Raw genomic sequence first — 20,214 nt, 5'->3', positions numbered from 1 at the left:
TGAATTAGCTTAATAACCCCCACATTGGTCTTATCAGCAAGGCAACCCTTCTCCTCATGGCTTCTTTCCAGATGTTTAAGATGTGTGGGGTGAGCTCCTCTTTGAAGGCTTGGAAGAATTCATTAGGGATCCCATCTTCCCCAGGGGACTTCCCCTTTTTGAGGTGAGTGATAGCCTCCTTCACCTCCTTCTCAAAGAAAGGGGCATCTAATTTCATAGCCAGTGAGTGACGGATTAACCATTTTTTTCCTAGTGAGGGCGATTTTGGCTCTAGCTGCGATAACTTCCGGAGTGGGAGGGGAGATAGTGGAGAACAAGTTAAGAAAATGGTTCTTGATGACTTGAAGGTTTTCTTCTTCACTCAGAAGCAGCAGCCTGGCCATTAGGTTTCCTAACCAGGGGAATAAGATCTCTAGCTTTTTTCCTTTTGAGTAAAGCAAACATCTTAGGGTGGGGGGTGTCAATTTTTCCAGCCCACGCCTCTCTGTACCACAGCATAGAAGTCCTAGCAGCAAGCAATTCCTCAAGTCTAGGTTGATTCCTTAGATCAATTAGAGTGTGATCAGTCAAACCCTTGTTAGAATGAAGGAGAACTTGAATCTGTTTTCTAATCTGAATTCTGCGATTCAGACGAATAGCATTAGCTTTAAGCTTACAGTCCCTGCAAATAGTATGCACCCTATTAACCAGCAAAGCCCAACCCTTGGAGGGGGAAACAAATTGACTGAAGGCATCTGAGATGAAACCTTTTATCTTTTGCTGCACACACGAAAGTAGGAAAATAGATGGGTCCAGGTGTGGCCAGCCAGCCCTACCTTTAGCCTGACCCACCGAGAGATTGCAGATCAAGGGAAACTGGTCTGAGATGTTGAGGGAAGTATCTGTAAGGCACTTGACATTTGTGAACATGTCTACCAGGCAACTAGAGGCATAAAGTCTATCAAGTCTAGCAGCCCTGTGAAAGTGATCTTTTTGAAGATTAGACCAGGTGAACCTTGTTTTAGGGGAGAGGTCTGAAAGGGCCTTACCAACCTTTAGAAGATCCCATTTATCCTTCTCAAGGCCACTAACAATTCTTCCTAGAAATCTGCTTCTATCACCTTGACATTCAACCATGTTAAAGTCCCCCACCAACAGAATGGGACCCACAATCTGATTAATAATAGACTGCCATGATGCTGCCCTCATACTAGCCAAACGAGAAGCATAAATAGAAACCACTGTGAAGTTAAAAGGATTCCCCAATCTAACCGCTATCCAACTGTACATAACATCAGACAATGCATCCTGTATGGAGTGTTCCCACTTTCTCTAGATGCCAACTGCGGACCCTCCTTTACCTGTAGAATGATTAGTAAAAAACCAAAGGGCATTCTTTGAGATTCTTTGAAGATTAAGATGAAGCTGAACTTTAATCTTTTGCAAATTCAAAAAGTCAAAATCATAAGGCATGTCTCTAACCCATCTATTAATGGCCACTGCCCTTTCAGGGTTAGTGAGCCCCTTACAATTGAAAGAGAGCAAGTTTATATGGTTCATTTTTTACTAGCTTTGGAGGGCTTCCCAGAGGACATAGAGGTTCTCAATGCCTCCTGGACCTTTTCCTTTTTCCTCTTCATCTTGGCACTCAAAGGAAGGGGAGAGAACCCTCCCTCCTCGGGATGCTTAGATGGGGAGAGGGACATTCTTTTCATCATTGCCACATCTTCAGCTTCCAACTGAGTTTTGAACCCATTATCAATGTGTTGAGTTTTATCTATGAAGTCATCATCTGAATCCATAGGGGAGTCAAGTTCTTGGCTGAACAAGACTCTATCCTTGTGGGCAATCCTTCCAAGAGAAAAATGTTCCTCCCCGAAATGGGCTGCCTTTGGGGTCTCCTTGGCTTGGATATGATTATCCAGAGTATGACTTTCACTTTTCCCCACATAGCCATCTTGGACATCTGCCAAAAGGGGAGCAAACCTATTGGCAGGAATATGCCAAGTTGCTATGTGATTTTTGTTCTTTGTAACATGGTTTTTTTGGGGAAACACAAAGGTATCATCCTTGCTGGGAGCCTTAGAGGTATCTGTGGGTTGATGAAGGTCAGGGCAATCCCTAATCATGTGGCCTTGTTTATTACAATTAAAACAAGCATTGGGCAAATTTTTATAGGTTAAAACCTGTTCATATATGACCTGCCCTTCCTTGTTTTTAAGAGGGAATTTATCCTTTAGAGGTTTGGCTGTGTCAACCTCTATGAGCATCTGATGAGCCCATTGAGGGTTAACCACCTGAAAGGGCTTTTGCCCTAGCACTTTACCAACTGAACCTCCAATCCCTTTGGCCCAGAGAGAGAACTTAGCAGGCATGTCTGTTAACTCAACCCATACAGGGATTTTAGTTGGTTTAGGGCCCTTAGGGTCAAAGCTTTCATACCATCTGAAGAAAGACAATTGGAAACTATGGAAAATTTGAGAAAACAAGTGTTTTCATTTGTTATTACAAGACGTATAATTGTACGTGTACGACTCAATCGTACACCATATAAGATCAACTCATATATGATAAATAGAGTAAATATTATCTCCCATGATTGAATAAATTTTGACATGTGGCAAAGGATATTAATTAATCATTAAAAGAACACATGTTACACTTATCCATACACTTTAAGTGATACATTATATATTTCAAAAACTACGTCATATGTTGAGATTTGTACATTAGACATGGCCATAAGAGGATTCAAGTGGTACGAGTATATTTCAATTATACATTGGACAATTCTTTCATACGATAGATATTTTAACATTTCATTTGGTACATTAATATATGTGTACAATTCATTTCATACGTCCTAAAACTGAACAAAAACTATTGTGTATTTTTTATTTTTTATACAATTGCGTCATATACAGATCAACTAGAAACATACATCTTGCGTTGTATGTGTACGGTTGTAAGAAATAAAAACTTACTGAGATGTTGATTTCTATATTTTTGAGATTTAGAGTGTCTTCCAAGTGCTCTAAAAGATTGAGCATTTGAGAGAAGAGGTTCAACTAACCCATTTAATACACTTGGTCGCAAAGAAGAATTATCGAAGGTGACTTTTATAGTGCACTTAATGATCAAAGACCTGTTTACCAACATAGCTTAGGTTTGCATCACTCAGGTGAAACCAAATCTTACGACACCACTTCACTACTTCACTAGATCAGAGGGAGAAAAGTACAGATTTACATTATGGGTATGTATTAACAGAAGGAATTGCTAATCCAATCATACCATCCTCAACACTAGCTAGAACTTTAAACAACTTGTTAGGGAGAGTCCTAAGCTACTTTGGGATGAATATTATAAAAAAAGAGCTTGTTTACTAGGGATAACAAGAGAGTTAAGAAACAATTTTATAGTAAGTTACTTTCGGATAAACCCTATAGCATAAGAGATTGTCCATGAGGGATAATAACAAGAAGGTTCAGAGTTAAAATGTAACCTTTAAGGAGCCTTAATTTTCTTATAGGCTAAGAGCAAGGACCTCTTGAAAAATGGTAACCTTAGTAGCTTTGAGCTTGTGCAAAATAAGACTAAATCATAAAAGAGTTCGAAACTAAGAAAGAAGATGATGAAGAAGATGCTCTGCTTAATGCCATAAGGATTTACAGAACAAGAACTTCTACAGCATCAAAAAAGTTCATAATGTACATTTACTAGTGTGGTGAACAGGATGCCAATGACTAGTGCGGTGAATAAGAAAAGAGGTGTATACAAGGTGCCTAAGGTTCCCTTACCTCCACCTGTATTACCACCACACCCTTAAGTACCTAGAACTACTCTAGTGAACTAAGTTTTGATTAATGAAACCATAAAAATATGGGATATGAAGTGGACTTAGAGTTGATTCCCTCATTTGTGGAAGAACAAGACTTGTGCATAATTGGCTAAGTAATCATGCATATTTGTCAATCCTCAAGTTAAATCATCATGATTGGTTAATTGATCATGTGTGTATGTGTGTTTGTCAAATCCTCAAGGTTGATCTAAAAACATGGAAGACACACCCCATGGGTTGTGGATTGTTTAGAAAAGAATCTAATTAGACAAGTAGAACAATCGTTATTCTAGTTCAAAAAGGGCTATCCTTAGTATGTTTAGAATGATATAGTCGACTTCTCTAAAGAATCTAATAAGACAAATAGAACAATCTTTATTCTAGTTCAAAAAGGGCTATCCTTAGTATGTTTAGAATTATATAGTTGGCTTCTCTAAAGAACTGATCCTTGGATGAGAATAGATTTAAGAAATCCAATGTACCAATTTTTGACTTGAGGAACCTTGATGCTGATGCATTCCTAGGATGTGATTGTACTATTCTATGTGGAGGAGGAGCTCATTGTTGTTAAGACCCAAGACATAAAGTCCTCTCCAAAATGGATGTCCTTAGAATTAAAAACCCTTCTCGTAATTAACAATCCTTGTCATCATCTATTTCTAATCTTCAAAGTTATTTAATTCCAAGTCCATTAAAGGAATCTTCAAAGTTATTTAATTCCAAGTCCATTAAAGGAATATCAAAGTTATTTAATTCCAAGTCCATTAAAGGAATATCGAAGTTATTTAATTCCAAGTCCATTAAAGGAATATCAAAGTTATTTAATTCCAAGTCCATTAAAGGAATATCAAAGTTATTTAATTCCAAGTCCATTAAAGGAATATAAAAGTTATTTAATTCCAAGTCCATTAAAGGAATATCAAAAATATAAATGACAGCCAAAACCACCAACAAGGAACCCCTTGTATTAACTTCTATGTCAACATTTTGTAAAGCTTCATCATTGGCACTATCTTTCTAGAAAACTTGCAGAACCTAAGCTAACAATATTATGCATTGAAGCCTCTACTAGTGAGACCCCTTTAGCAACATTGTAGATATCCAACCTAACTTTGCCAAAAGTAGCTTTTCTTCAAAACCCACAATGGGTGCCAATAAATGCATTGATGATGAGACCAAAGTTTGGATCCCAAAAGGCCATCATCATTGGTGAACAAACAATCCAAGGAAAAGAATCATCAAGGTAATCAGCTAACACTTTGGATGGTGTTGAAGAATCTTCTTGAGCTCAAGGATATTTTGAAGGTAACACATGGATTTAGTTTCCTAAATGACAAATAATTAATATACTAAACAAAGTGAGTAGTACCAAGAAATCAATAGTTATATTTAAGTAATTTTCCCAAGCTCTAGGTACCCAAGATTCTCCTACATGTCAATGTTTCTACCAAGATAACACACAAATTTGGATGTCTAAGAAAAAAAGATTATCCAAAAATTAGAAGCTAAGGTGAAAAGGGACTAGGTGACAACCATGGTAATATCAAAACTCAAGAATAAATGCCCAAAAAAGATAAGTTACAACAAGTTAAAAATGAGGGCTTAGCTTGAGAGAGAGAGAGAGAGGGGAGGGGGGGATGAGCAGTTTACCATATCCATAGGCTAGAAGAGCTCAAGCTGATGTGAGAGAGAGAGAGAGAGAGAGAGAGAGAGAGAGAGAGAGAGAGAGAGAGAGAGCTCAAAGTAGTCACAAAAATTTAAAAAAAATGTATACATAAAAAAGTACCTTTTTGCATGGAAAACTCCTTTTGGAGGGAAAACCAAAATCTCAAATTTTGGTTTTATGGATGGATAAAATTCCCATATTGTTTACTTCAACTTTTTTGGGATAAGGAGAGAAGAGTGACGGTTTCACTTCCTTGTCTTTGAAATTGCAATGCACTATAATGAATAGAAGGTTGGGCATGATACCTTTGTTAGGGATGGTACTTGGGAGTGGAATAGCTTGGGGACGACTGTAGATAGTTAAAGTGGCATGCATTATTTTGGGGATTAATAGATTTAATCTTACTAATCATGAATAATATGAAGATATATGCATGGTAAGAAGGAGGTCAATCAATTCAAGTTCATGTTAAGGCTTCAAGAGTAGCTTGTGGATGACACATTTGTGAGCTTCTATAGAACAAAAAAAATACAGGTCAAACTCATGTGTTTTTTGGAGGACACATGCTTATGAGAATGAAAAATGAAGCAAGCAAGTTGTTTGTTATTTTTGTTGCAAATAATAAGAGATTAATTTTTTAGGGTAAAGAAATTCAAGGACCAAAGCAATCAATTTTGGGAATGTGAAAAAAATTAATAAACACGTGTGTTGATCCTTGCATCCACCTCTTCCATTCTGTGGAGGTTTCCCCATTATTGAAAGAGAAATTAAAGAGAAAATCAATGGGAACATGTAAGTTACGGCTATTTTTTAATTTAATTAGAATGTAGTTTAGATTTCTCTTTCAAAATTTTTAATTGAATTAGAATGTAGTTTAGATTTCTCTTTCAAATTTATAATGAATTATTATTCTTGAAATTATTTCATGTTTCTACGTAGGATACTCTTTCAAATTAATAATGATTTATTTTCTTTGACATTATTTTATGTTTCTACGTATGATACTCTTTTGGTGAAGATGACCTTGGCATTTCTTAGAGGCTAGATGGGATTTTATTTGCATCTTTTTACTTTTACAATTACACATTATTTCTCCAAATTTGAAATTCTCATGGGTATGCCATGGTTATAATTTTATCTCACCTTCTTTTCTTTAAAAGAGGTTCTTTGCATATATGGAGACTATTTTTCTAGTCATGCACCTTGTGGACTAAATTGTCTAATTGAATGTACAACGAGTCACTTGTTTAAAAAGAAATCAATGGGCAACCATTAGCTTATTCAAAAATTTATGGCCTCTAATTCTATAACTTGATTGTCTTTCTTCAAGGAGACAATAATTTCAAAAATGTGATTTAATATAATAACTTGTGATGTATCACAAGTTACATCACATCACACTTTGCTTGTGTCTCCAAAGACTATACAAAAGACAATACATTAAACTCTAGCAATTACTAAAATTGTGTTAACTAAAGAAAGATAAATAGCATATTATTAAAAATTGATGTATAATTATAAGCTACTTGCAATCCAAAGGATGTCACCAATGACAAAAAAAAAAATTATAATATCACCTGAGTTCATCGGAGATGATTTTTCAAATTATTGCTGTAATTTTTGTTTATATGAGGTTTATTTCTTGTTAACTTCTAGTAACCATTATTTTATTATGTAGACGTATACTTACACCATAAACCATATGTATCCACAAAAATATGAGAATTAACTATTTTTTATCACCCTCTACATGCACATGGTATGCATAGGGTTTTAGAAATATGAAGCCCTAAAGCTTTCAAGTTGGTGCTTAACCTTTACATAGCTACTTCGGTTAATTAGTTTGTTCAGGGTTGTGAAGCATATGCCATGCCATGTGTTTCCATGGCATAACTTATACTGAAATTTCTTACCATAAAACAAAAACCAAGAGCATGGTTTTATAAAGGAAGTGAAAAGGCTAGCACTTCGTAGTTAAACTTGGGAAGGTGATTGTGTTCTTCATTGTTTTTGTGTTCTTGTAAAGGAAATGGGAGGAGTGGGTTCTCTAATTTGCTTGTGGAGGTTTAGCCTAGAACTCTAAAGTAAAATTCCAATAATGGTATAACAACCAAAATTGGAACACCACCCCCGTAACAAAATGGAAGACCATGATGGAACACCACCCCCTTAACAAAAGAACAAGATGAATTTAGCAAAAAGTGATATTGCATCATTTGAGGTGTCTCAACTAGATTGGATGAAAATGTGAGCTTTTTCTACACTACAATACACCAACAACAAGCAACCCCCCCTCTCTTGTCATCTTTCTAGCTTTGTGAGAAACAAAAATTGTGTTAAAAACTTCCGACGAAAAAAGGAAAAATCAAATCCTCTAAGCATTGTAATGAGAACTAGATAGGTTTTATTGAATTTTGAGCTAATTATAACTTTCATTTGGCTTCTCCTCATTTTTTGAAAGGGAATCGCACCAAGGTTTTCTATTTCCATCCAAAATCAGAACATAATGATCATACAAATGATATTTATTTTTCCTCATTTGGAAAAGATAAAAAAAGAACTTAAATTAGTTATACCTGGGAGGAAGGTTCTAGGAGCTCCACCCATCAAGAAAAAGGCCATCGTAAAAACAAGACATAGAAAATTCATGTGATAATTAACCCAAAACAAAAAAGAGATTGAGGAAAGAAAAGTTGAAAAAAGGACAGGAAGGAAGCGTGGAAGGGTGGTGTTCTTTAAGGGTCATTGAAGTATTCTACTTGCACAAGAACAAATTACATGCATGTACATGCAATGTAAAAGCTAGGGGATCAACATTTGTGAACAATGAAAGAAGGTGCTGTCGTGATTTGAGTACTTTAAAATTTGGTGCTTCCATAAAGTAATTGAAAAGGTGATGTGATTTGAAAACTCGAGTCTTTCTATCCCATCCATGAAAACACACATGTGATGCGCAATCCAAAGTTTCTCTTCTCTATAAGAACACTCTTTAGGGTAAAAGCCAAATTAGTAATAGTTAAGAAAAAATCAATGCCAACTTTTGATAAGGAGCCTAGCTCTAGTTAAAAATATCATGCATATAACAATGAAATTATGTTGCATTAATTTAGTGGTTGTGGAACAATGTCCGAGAAAGATGTGCGTTAGCTTATCCTAGGATGAATTTAATAAGTCAAAACCATTGTGACTAATGTGAAGTTAGGAAAGCTATATTTTGTACCCATCTCTCACGTTATTTTGTACCCATCTCTCACGTTATTTTTTTTTAAAAAAAATATCTGCCTCTACCTCTAAATGTAAAGGGAGTGGGTTCTAACCTAAGTGGTTGCTTTCAGTACCAACTCTCGCAATTTAAAAGAAAAACATCCAACATTGTAGTAGGGTCATGGGTGAATAGAAGAAGGGAGCCATAACATCATACAAGGGATGAGTATTTAGTCAATTTGAAATCATATCAACAAAATGCAATTCACAACTCGTCCTCCTTTAAAGTTCACATTCAGTAACTCGAATCAAGGCATGCATCAAATGGGGTTAGTTGTGAAAGTGATTGTAGGGCCAACATATTATAGTCCCGTTACCCTTGGGCTAGGAAAAAATTAGGAGGCCAAAGGCTATTTAGAGAGGTCTTTGCTATTGTCAATCTCTTTCACTAGAATATTTTTTTAGGAAACCCAATTTTTTTTTTAACTTTTTAGTGAGTTCTAGAATTCTCCAAAAGTACACTACATACTATCATATAAAATAAAAAATTTCAAAGATTTGCCCAAGTTTTCTAAAGTTTTAGGTTCGTATATAAAAACATTCACTAACCATCTATACTTATACTATTATACTGGCGTCTTATTTTTTTGACCTTGACATAAATAAGATATTATGAAATTTATTAAATTCTAATATATGTAACAAGTTGGATACCTATAATTAATCAAATCTTCAAACTTAGTGAACTTTAATTTCTCATAACCCTCTTATTTAGATAAAAATAGTCACAAATGCTACAAAATCGATTATGAATATGAATCTGAATTTGAACGCGAACGTGAACCTAAACCTGAACCTGAACTGGCAATTTGCACATTTAATTAACTGAATCTTAACACTAATTTAAAAACCTTCACATATAAAACAATAGAATTAGCACATTCAATTAACTGAATCTTAACAGTGATTAATAAAAACCTTCACATATAAGACAATCGAATCTTCAAAGCAAACTTGATCTTTTATGGGCACCTTTGATTAACTGAATCTTAACACTGATTAATAAAAACCTTCACATATAAGACAATCGTATCTTCAGAGCAAACTTGATCTTAACACTAATTAATAAAAACCTTCACATATAAGACAATCGAATCTTCAAAGCAAACTTGATCTTTTATGGGCACCTTTGCCCTTGAAAACTGACGGTCTTGGTAAAATAAAGTAAGTTTTTTATATTTTAGTGTAATTTTTGACGGGTTACGTTAGAAAATTTACAAGTATTTTACGGCCAAAATCCTTAAAAAACGGGCGTGACACCTGGCAAAAAGCAATTATGCTTCAAAACTATAGTGGGTAGTGGGTAGTGGGCTCTAGCCCAGCTGTCTTCCTCAATATTGTAGAGTATGTTTTTGAGGAACACAAGAAAAGTAACACCAATAAAAAGTCTACCGTATGGGGGAAAAAGGCAAGTTGAGCCTCGATAAATTCACCTATATAAATATTCCAAATAAATGGAACACAAATTTCAATGCTGAGGGTAGAAAAAAATTAAAAAGAAATAATAAAAACCGACAAAACACCATCAATGATTTTCACGTAAGGAATCTGGCTGCAAGAGCCGCCCACCAATCCTTTGAAAATGGCCTCGTGCCTCATTAAAAATCCATGTCTCGTGGCTCGTGCTATCATTAATTAATTAACTATTTTATTTTACTTTATCTGACAACAATCAAATCCCCTCTCTCTATATACATTCACCTCCGTTTATATATTATTAGCATCACACACATTAACTTTCCAGCTAGGCATCTAAATTCCTTGCTATGAAATATACAAGTATAATCAATTAATTATACTTGTGTATATATATTCACCTTAATTAATTATACTTTATATATATATATATATTCACCTAAAGCACAATCTCCATTTATAATTAAGCTATGCATGCATTTGATTTTTTTGTGATTTATTTATCAAGAAGATCTATATAAGTTCACTCTTAAGTGACAAAATGTTTCAATTTACACGCCAATGTAAATGATTATGAATATATTGACCAATGTCTCAAGTAACATCCATGGGCTAAGCACCTCTCAAGTTCTTCTCCTTGAGCTTTCCCACCTTCTAAGACAAAAATGTTTATTCTTTAAATCAATAGAATACATATTAAGACCAAGTACATCATTTAAGATTACTGTGCCAACCCAAATTGTGCTATTTTTCTAGTCTAGGTATACCAAACCCCTTTCCTTTTCAAGTCTAGTTTGACAATTCTTCTCCAAAACTATTTATTTAATAGTTTTGGAGAAGTAGTTGACAATGTCTCCCTTGACAAGGTAGCCTTCTAAAGTAATTAGTTTCTTATTCCCTTGTAAAGATTATGTTTAATAAGTCTCCTCTCCAAGCTCAATCCATTGGAAGCAAGGAGAAGCCAACGGTTTTTGCCCCCAGGTGGCAAAGGACCTTGGTGTCCATCAGTTGAGGCAAGTGAGATTTGAACTCGAGACCTTGAGAGTTCAAATCTCACTTGACTGGACCTTGGTGTCCATCAGCTGAGGCGAGTGAGATTTTAATTCGAGACCGCAAGAGTTCAAATACTTACCAACTACTTGATTCTAGAAAGTGGTCTTTTAATATTAAAAATTAGATGAAGGCCCATTATTTCATATAATGTGTAATTATTAAAGGCTATTAATTAGCATATAAATAGGAGGAGAAGAGATTAAAGCTTAAGAGTTACATATGTGTGTGAGAGAGATATATATATAAGCTTAAGAGGTGTGTATGTACATGTAGAGAGGGAGGGAGGGAGAGAGAGAGAGGGGGGGAGAGAGAGAGAGAGAGAGAGAGAGAGAGGTGTGTACATGGGTGTGTACATGTAGAGAGAGAGAGAGAGGGAGAGAGAGATATTAAAGCTTAAGAGGGTGTGTGTGTACATGGGTGTGTACATGTAGAGAGGGAGGGAGGGAGAGAGAGAGAGAGATTAAGAGGTGTGTGTACATGGGTGTGTACATGTAGAGAGGGAGGGAGGGAGGGAGAGAGAGATTGAAGCTTAAGAGTTGCATGTGTGTACATGAAAAGAGAGAGAGAGAGAGAGAGAGAGATCAAAGCTTAAGAGTTGCATGTGTGTACATGTACGCATGTACGTTGAGAGAGTTGCGTGTCGCAGTGTATGTGTGTGACAATGTTCCAATGGACTTCTTATGTGGAAAGCTCCTCTCATAGACCCAATTGTATTATTGAATCTATGGTCAGGTTCAACATAGATTCAACTACAAAAAACACTATTAATCACACCTCTAAGAAGCCCATTAGCTTAATCAGGGCAGTTAAAAGCAACGAGGGGTCTCCTTGTACATCTCCAATTACTACACCGACACACCAAGCACTAGCGAGATCGAAAGCTCGTGTGAATATCATGGGGCAGAGCTTAGGAAAGATTACCGGTCTCCTTAGTTGGAATGACAAGGATGCTAAGGTGGAGGTAAAGGCCACTGTTTTCTTGCAAAGGAAGAATGTGTTTGATCTCAACGACCAAATTGCACGCGTGGGTGACGACGTCGCAGATGTAGCAGGCGAGAATGTGGAGCTGCAGCTTGTCAGCGTGGAAACTGATGAAGGTAATCAGGAGGAATTAGCTTGTGAGTACTGAGGGGATTAATCTGATTATATGGGTTGTGTGATTAGTACTCCAGCTTGTCAGTGTGGAAACCGATGAAGGTAATCGAATGAGGGATTAATCTAATAATGGGTTGTTTCTTTAAGGGAGATATTTGTGATTAGAGTTACTAATTGACTGCAGCGAATGCGTGATTATGCTAATGACAGTATTGTGGGCGGATATGCAGAGACGGGGCTGGGGAAGAGGAGTGATGTAGGGACACTGGAGGGGTGGGTGTCGAAGCCCGACAGCGTGGCGGCTGATGAAGGGGAATTTTACAGGGTGAGCTTCAAGGTGCGCAGGGACTTCGGCGTCCCGGGCGCTGTCCTAGTGGAGAACCACCACCCCAGCTGGTTCTTCCTCAACTACATCACGCTCGACATGCCCGCCGCCGCCGCCGACATGCCTCCGCAGCAGCTCCACTTCCAATGCAACTCCTGGGTTTACAACCGCCGCCATTACGACGGCCCTCGGATCTTCTTCTCCAATGAGGTCAGCGCCCCCTCCCCAGAATCGCCCAACTGCTTCCTTTAAAATCCCAAATTCTGGTCTAAGATGCCCAGTTTTTGCAGCAAATTGAGCGTCATAATCCTTACTTAGCTATCTGCTTTACTGGTTAAGTCTGTTTTTTCCTTCATTTTTTGGCTCTTTCTTCTCCTGAGCCCTCCACGGATATACAGAGGTCAAAGCTATTTCTATGAAATAAAGATTGCCACTAACTGATACATCAGAGAATTGGGCTTTGCATAAATGATAATACGATTGAACTCTAGTGCGCATAATTGGTGAAGATAATAGGGTTCTCTGGGGCTGATCTGAGTTTAAGTGGGTTTGATGCAATTCATCTTACTACTTATAAAGAACATGATATAAAATGTGTGTGTGTGTGTGCGTGCGTGCGTGCGTGCGCACGCAGAGAGAGAGAGAGAGAGAGAGAGAGAGAGAGAGAGAGAGAGCAAGCATGACAGTGAGGCTCTGAGTTCAATCTTGAAAAATCTTGTGTATGTTGTTATTGGCATTTTAGTCAATACACCAGGGTTTCTACATGTGCTCTGCAATTCACTTGACCATGATCATATATGAATTTTGCAAAGGTATACCTGCCAAACCAAACTCCAGGAGGGCTCGTGGATCTGCGATACTCAGAGCTCGAACAGCTACGAGGAGATGGCAAGGGGGAGAGGCTCAGGCCCGACAGGATTTATGACTATGATGTGTACAATGACCTGGGAGACCCAGACAAAAATGAGGAGCAAGACTCCAGACCCATTCTAGGGGGTTCCAAAGAGTACCCCTACCCCCGGAGGTGCAGAACTGGTCGACCAAGAACCAAGACAGGCAAGCTAGGCATACCATCCCAATCATGAGTGTCATTCTTTTGGACTAGAATTCTCATTTGTCTATTCTCTCTATTCCAGTTAATGTTTTGTGTTCCACATTACAATTTTAAGTCTTCAAAAACCTCCAAGCGTACTATTTAACTCCATCCCTATATACTTTAATCCCGTCGCTAATTTCTCGGTGTTTATCTCGTAACACTGTAGATTGAATTTCTGTTAGCCTCCACACACAGCTTTCTAGCTAGTCAGTCATGTAATGAGCTAATGATGGTGCTGATAATGATGATTATGATAGTGATGCTTGTAATGGTGATGCTTATAATGATGATGATGATGATGATGTTTTTCTTGTTGATGATGACGACGACGACAAAAACCATATGATGCAGATCCAGCATCAGAGAGGCCAGTAGCGCTACCAGAGCTTGTTTATGTGCCAAGGGATGAGAGGTTTTGGCATATCAAGAAGTCTGATTTCTTGGGGACCTCCATGAAGTCATTTGCACATGGGGCAGTGCCCATCATAGAGAGGTTCTTAACAGGAAGCAAGGACTTCCAAGGCATACATGACATCAAGGACCTCTACTCCAAGGGTCTGGAGTTCCCTATTGACGATCTTCCTCGTGTCACCGATGATGAGAAGGCAGAAGGGTTTAGAGATCCCTTTGAAATCATCCGAGAGCTCCTAGACACCGATTCTGGAGATGCCCACATCATCAAGTTTCCTAAACCCCAGGTTATCCAAGGTAAGAAACCCCCTAGATCGGTATCATAATCTTGTTTTTTGCATCATTACTAGTGTAATACACTCAACACACATGGAGCCTGCCTCGTGTTAGTATACTCTTTTCCTGCTGCTTTTAATGCATTTGGTCCCTCATGCTAAACTACTCATTATTTATGCTAAATTATACAACATAGGCACATTTGGTCCCTTCTCTTTCAGACTCTACCCAATTAATTAATGTTGCATCACCACTTTTACAACACATGGAATTATCAATCTGTAGTACTCTTTTGTTGCCTGGTAGCATTTTTTTCTCTTGTTGTAGGACGCTCTTTTGTTGGCTGTTAGTACAGACTTTTGGTGGGCTGGCAGCAGTTTTTCTTGCAGTGCATTTGTTACCTTAATGCTAAGCTGCTTAATTTTTCTTGCATTGCATTGTTCCCTTGATGCTGAGCTGCTTAATTTTTCAACCAGGTCACCTAAGGGTAGCACATCATTTCAACCAGATCCCTTTTTGTTGCATAATAGCTCCGAGTTTTCTTGCATGCCATTAATTTTGGTTTCTGGTCTTGAACTATGTGTATGGTATCATACTTTTACATGGTTTTTTTTTTTTGGGTTAAGTGTTAGTGGTAGGTGGTCTGTACATCATCATTTGTTCCAAATCATTCAAGATCAAACACATCAATCACTACCCCTCTTTTTGATAATTATTGTACTCTTTTTAAAAGACTACTTACACACACATCCACCCACCATGAGTGGCCCATCCCCTGCCCCCATTTTGTTTATGCTTCCTGCATCATAGGTGGTAGTTTAGCAGAATACTTTTTTTAAGCATAGCCATAAATCCTCTTAACCACAACATTTTACTTGCATTCTTTTCTTTTATCCTAATATTCTCAAAAAAGAATTAATATGCTGTAGCCTACATCAATTCCATTTTCCAAAATTGTTAACTCAATCACTGACATGATGACATTTTGTCCAAACTTTAATACAGAAAATGATATAGCATGGTCGGAAGATGACGAATTTGCACGTCAAATGCTGGCTGGCTTGAATCCAATGGTCATTGAGAGAATTACGGTAATTAGCTTTATTTCAAACAACATGAAGAAAGCTTTGATTGGAGGGAAAAATGAAATAGTTATATATTAATTTCCTTGAACTATTTATTTTGTCTTGCAGGAATTTCCACTTGTGAGCAACCTTGATCCTAATGTTTATGGGCCAAGACTGTCCTCAATCACATCACATCATTTAGAGAGAAACTTAGATGGCCTTACCGTCAAAGAGGTCCTCCATTCTTGGCTCTCTCACACTCATATCATGCTTAGTTGCTTGTAAGTTGCTTGTAAAAGAAGGATTACTACTAACAATTTAAATTTTTGGATTAAAAACTTACTTTGTGAATCTATCATCAACAAAGGATACTCACAAATTTGGAAGTACGGATTTGTTTAACTCTTAATCCCAAAGGGATCTTTTTGGATTATAAACTTACTTTCTGAATCTATCATCAACTAAATTAGTGTAGCAAAAGGTACCACCAACTTAAAATTATATAAGGACTTTTATTGTTAATCTATTTATTGGACTAGCCACTACCATAATGTCTTCTTACCTTGCATTCTTGTTGTTAATGATAAAGCTAAAGCAATCCTTGACTTTATAGATGCAAATCTTTCCATTATTGTTGTATATTCAACAGGCCATCAAGCAAAACAGACTATACATTTTGGACTACCATGATGTCTTTCTACCTGCCTTAGAGAAGATTAATGCATTGGAGGGAAAGGCTTATGCATCTCGGACTATCCTTTTCTTGACAAAACGAGCGACACTCAAGATGCTTGCCATAGAATTAAGCCTGCCCCCTAGCGTCAGAAAGGAGGGCTTGAAAATAAATAGAGTTTTTATACCACCCACAAAATCAAATGAAGAAGACCTGCTGTGGCAGCTTGCCAAGACACATGTAGCTATCAATGATGCAGGATACCATCAACTAATTAGCCATTGGTAATTATTGTTCCTGTACTCCATGTTTTTATTTGTATCATTAAGCTCTAAATAAGCTTAAACATAATAAAACCTGTCATATAAACTTTGGTCTTGTTATATCTTGCAGGCTTCGAACCCATGCGTCCATAGAGCCTTTCATAATTGCTACTCATAGACACTTAAGTGCTATGCATCCACTTTATGTTCTTTTGGTACCACATTTCAAGAACACAATGAACATAAATGCTATTGCCAGGAAGATGCTGATCAATGCTTACACTGGACAGTTTCTCATTGGTGGAGTGATTGAGAGAACCTTTTTCCCAGGCAAATATTCAATGGAATTGAGCTCTGCAGCCTACAAAAGTTGGCGTTTTGACGAGCAAAGTTTACCCGCTGATTTGATCAAGAGGTATTAAGTGATGGTCTTGGCTGTTCTAATTTTCAAATTGACATGCATGCATGTTAGGACATGAAAATTCAGAAAACAAATGTAATGCCATGACATGTCAGATCCCATGCATGCATCTATTCTTCACCTCTTTTTTTTCTTTTTTTTTTTCAAAAGCCCCCTTTTGAGGGGGTGTAGCCAAGCTAGAAGCTACACCACTCACACACACAACCCTACAATGTCAAGGCTCGTCGAACCGACGACCTCTTGTTTAGGGTGGGTCGTGATGAGCTAAGCCACGCGGAGGCAAGTGCCTGCTGACATCTATTCTTCACTTTCATGCATATAAAAGAGGTATAATTATAACGATGATACATGATGATTATAAGAACAATGATAATGTTGATAAGTTCTTTGTACATCACTCGTGGATAGTGCAGGGCTCCTCTGTTTTGGCTGTTACATTTTTTACATTGACACGAATGCACGGGAACACATGCGCATTATTGGAACATACAAATATATATCTTGTTATATACTGCACCACCACAACACATGGATCTGTTTGTCACATGAATACATGTAGAGAAAACATGATGATGATAATGATATTGAGTTCTTGTATGTGTGGCATGACCTAGAAAGTAACATGGATATAGTTGTTCATGTTACTATATTATGGCTCTTTTTAACAGTTTTCACCTTAATGCAGGGGGATGGCAGTGAAGGATCCAACAGCAAGATATGGGCTAAGGCTACTGATAGAAGACTATCCATATGCAGTGGATGGTCTGGAGATATGGTGGGCGATAAAGGAGTGGGTGAAGGATTACATAGAGATTTTCTACAAAGATGGGGGCACAATGGAGAGGGATGTGGAGCTACAGAGGTGGTGGAGGGAGGTGAAGGAGGTGGGGCATGGGGACAAGGAGGAAGGGTGGGTGGGTTTGAAGGGGGTGGAGGAGCTAGGAGAGGTGGTGACGACGATAATATGGTTGGCATCAGCACATCATGCAGCGGTGAATTTTGGGCAGTATGCGTATGCAGGGTTCATGCCCAACAGGCCAACGATGGGGAGGAAGCTCATACCAGAGGAGGAGGATCATCACAGTGAGGACGCACATCTGCTTCGCACGAACCCCACGTTGTTCTACTTGCAAGCTGTGTCTACTAAAACGCAAGCCATCATAGTGATGGCCATCTTGGAGATCTTGTCCACCCATGCCTCTGATGAGGAGTACCTTGGCAAGCGCACCGAGTCGCCCTTCTGGACCTCCAACCCCCGAGTCCTGGAGGCCTTTGAGAAGTTCGCCTCTCGCCTTGCTCAAGTGGAGGCAAACATCTCCTCTCGCAACTCCGATCCTTCCCTGCATAATCGCCGCGGTGCAGTTAACATCCCTTACACTCTGCTAGCTCCCTTCTCTGGTGAGGGACTGACAGGCCGTGGTATTCCAAACAGTACCTCCATTTGAATCATGAGATTATATACTGCTGCTGCCCAGCTTTGAAATAATATAGTGATCATTTTTATTGCCCTATTTCTATGACCATTCAAGGAAATGTCCTCTTTTGCAAATTCTTCATAATTAACTTTAACCATATAAGGAAATGTGCTGTAAGGAATTCACTCTTTGCAAATGGATTATTAACTCACAAGAGTGCTAAAAAAATCCCTTAATGCTAAGCAATATCATCCATTTTTTAGAGAATGAATTCTTCATTGTGAAACTTGTACCCTATGATAAAATTCACATGTGTGTGCATGCTTGTGCATCAACTCAAATGAGATCAATTTTACGAAAATAGATAAAATGTGTCATGTAACAAAATTAACCTTCTATGTGTTTAAACTCATGCAAAAAGATTAGGTTGGGGTTTCTTCCTAAGACCCCATGGTCATAATCAAAAACTTTGTGTCTTTCACATGTGCATATGTTTCATTGCAAAAATGCAAGAGTTTGTATGAAGGTTGGAGGTGACTAGACTTGTTTCTTTTAGGGTTCTTAAGTTTATATTGCTGTAAAAAAAAAGAAATGAAGATTGGGAGCAAGCTTGATCACCCTTGTCCTTAAAAATTGATGAGTTTAGTGAATTATAGAATTATTTGTATTTTAGTGTAATTTTTGACAAGCATTTCAAATTTTTGCAACTATTTTATGGCCAAAATGCCCAAAAATGGGCATGAAATGCATCAAAAAGCAACCATGATTGGGAGCAAGACTTGAGGGACAAAATTGGGATATACGAGGCGAGTGAAAATGATTAATGCCTTTAAGTTGGCAAGGCGAGTGAAAATGATTAATGCCTTTAAGTTGGCAAGGTTACTCAAGTGTCCTACTAAATCAATAAGAAGCTATCATCTATTGTTGGTAAGCTTACTCAAGTGTTTACTGACTCAACAAATAGCTATGATTGATAAAATATATTAGAAGAGAGATTAGTGGCTAAGAATGTAAAACTTTTAGCTTGAGCAACAAAAGCTAATTAAGGAAGTATGGGAAAGTACAACAAGAAAGGAAGGGCATCAAAGAGGATGGGGTGTTGAGTTTGGATGCAAGAGGGAGATCAATCAAGAGCTAAACAAGTAACATGTACAAGTAAGTTGCTTCCAAAGGAAGCACCAAGAGTTAACAAGGACACTATAAGAATGGCTTAGATTACAAATCCAACCAAGCAGTGCCAAAAGTAGTTACCATTTCCATAGGTAAGTAACTCTATTGGTGTTAGATTAACACTCAATTTTCAAAGCAATCAATCAATGGGAAAAGGAAACAACTATAGAAAGCATGATTGCCATTAACAAGTTGGTTAGAAACCTAGTGGAGAAAATGACTACAAAAGTTCATGTGGAAGGGAAAAGGGACATGCAAAGGAATAAAAAGAAGTGAAAAAAGGAAACTTCAAGGTGAAGAAGAGAATCAAAGAGAGCTAAAAGAAATGGAAAAAAATGAAGCAAGCAATGGAGGAAGGAACAAAGAGACTCAGACGTGTGGTTAAAGAAAATATGGAGTAAAAACAAAAGAAAATAAACTTAAGGAATATGAAGTGGAACTTCACCTAGAAAAATAACTTGAGAAGTTGATTGCAAAAGAGTTTCCATCCAACAAAATACAAGACATTAGGATACATAAGAAGAAGGACTCTCTATGGAGAAAGCAACTCTATAGAATTTAGAGAAAATGCTATAAGAGGATCTACTAAAGACCAGTAGCAACTTGCTAACCCGAAAAGAAAAACTGTAAAATGGAGTAGCATGTCAAAGTGAAGGACTCTCTATGGAGAAAGCAACTCTATAGACTTTAGAGAAAATGCTATAAGAGGATCTACTAAAGACCAGTAGCAACTTGCTAACCCGAAAAGAAAAACTGTAAAATGGAGTAGCATGTCAAAGTTCT

General features: G+C 37.5%; 1 protein-coding gene across 1 annotated transcript; it reads left to right on the top strand.

The window, feature by feature from the left end:
- The first annotated feature begins 11,583 nt into the window (after window positions 1-11,583).
- LOC147616491 (putative linoleate 9S-lipoxygenase 5) lies at window positions 11,584-18,357 on the top strand. The gene is made up of 9 exons (XM_086777569.1): window positions 11,584-12,316; window positions 12,545-12,849; window positions 13,452-13,695; window positions 14,087-14,443; window positions 15,428-15,513; window positions 15,616-15,723; window positions 16,139-16,446; window positions 16,556-16,840; window positions 17,532-18,357. The coding sequence occupies exons 1-9, from the start codon at window positions 11,869-11,871 to the stop codon at window positions 18,289-18,291; spliced, it is 2,901 nt and encodes a 966-aa protein (XP_086633695.1). The 5' UTR covers window positions 11,584-11,868; the 3' UTR covers window positions 18,292-18,357.
- The last annotated feature ends 1,857 nt before the right edge of the window (window positions 18,358-20,214 follow it).

The sequence above is a fragment of the Cibotium barometz genome, chromosome 38, assembly GCF_041138505.1.
Source record: "Cibotium barometz isolate CiBa-2024 chromosome 38, ASM4113850v1, whole genome shotgun sequence".
Classification (NCBI taxonomy): domain Eukaryota; kingdom Viridiplantae; phylum Streptophyta; class Polypodiopsida; order Cyatheales; family Cibotiaceae; genus Cibotium; species Cibotium barometz.
This window is presented reverse-complemented; position numbering and strand designations above follow the sequence as displayed.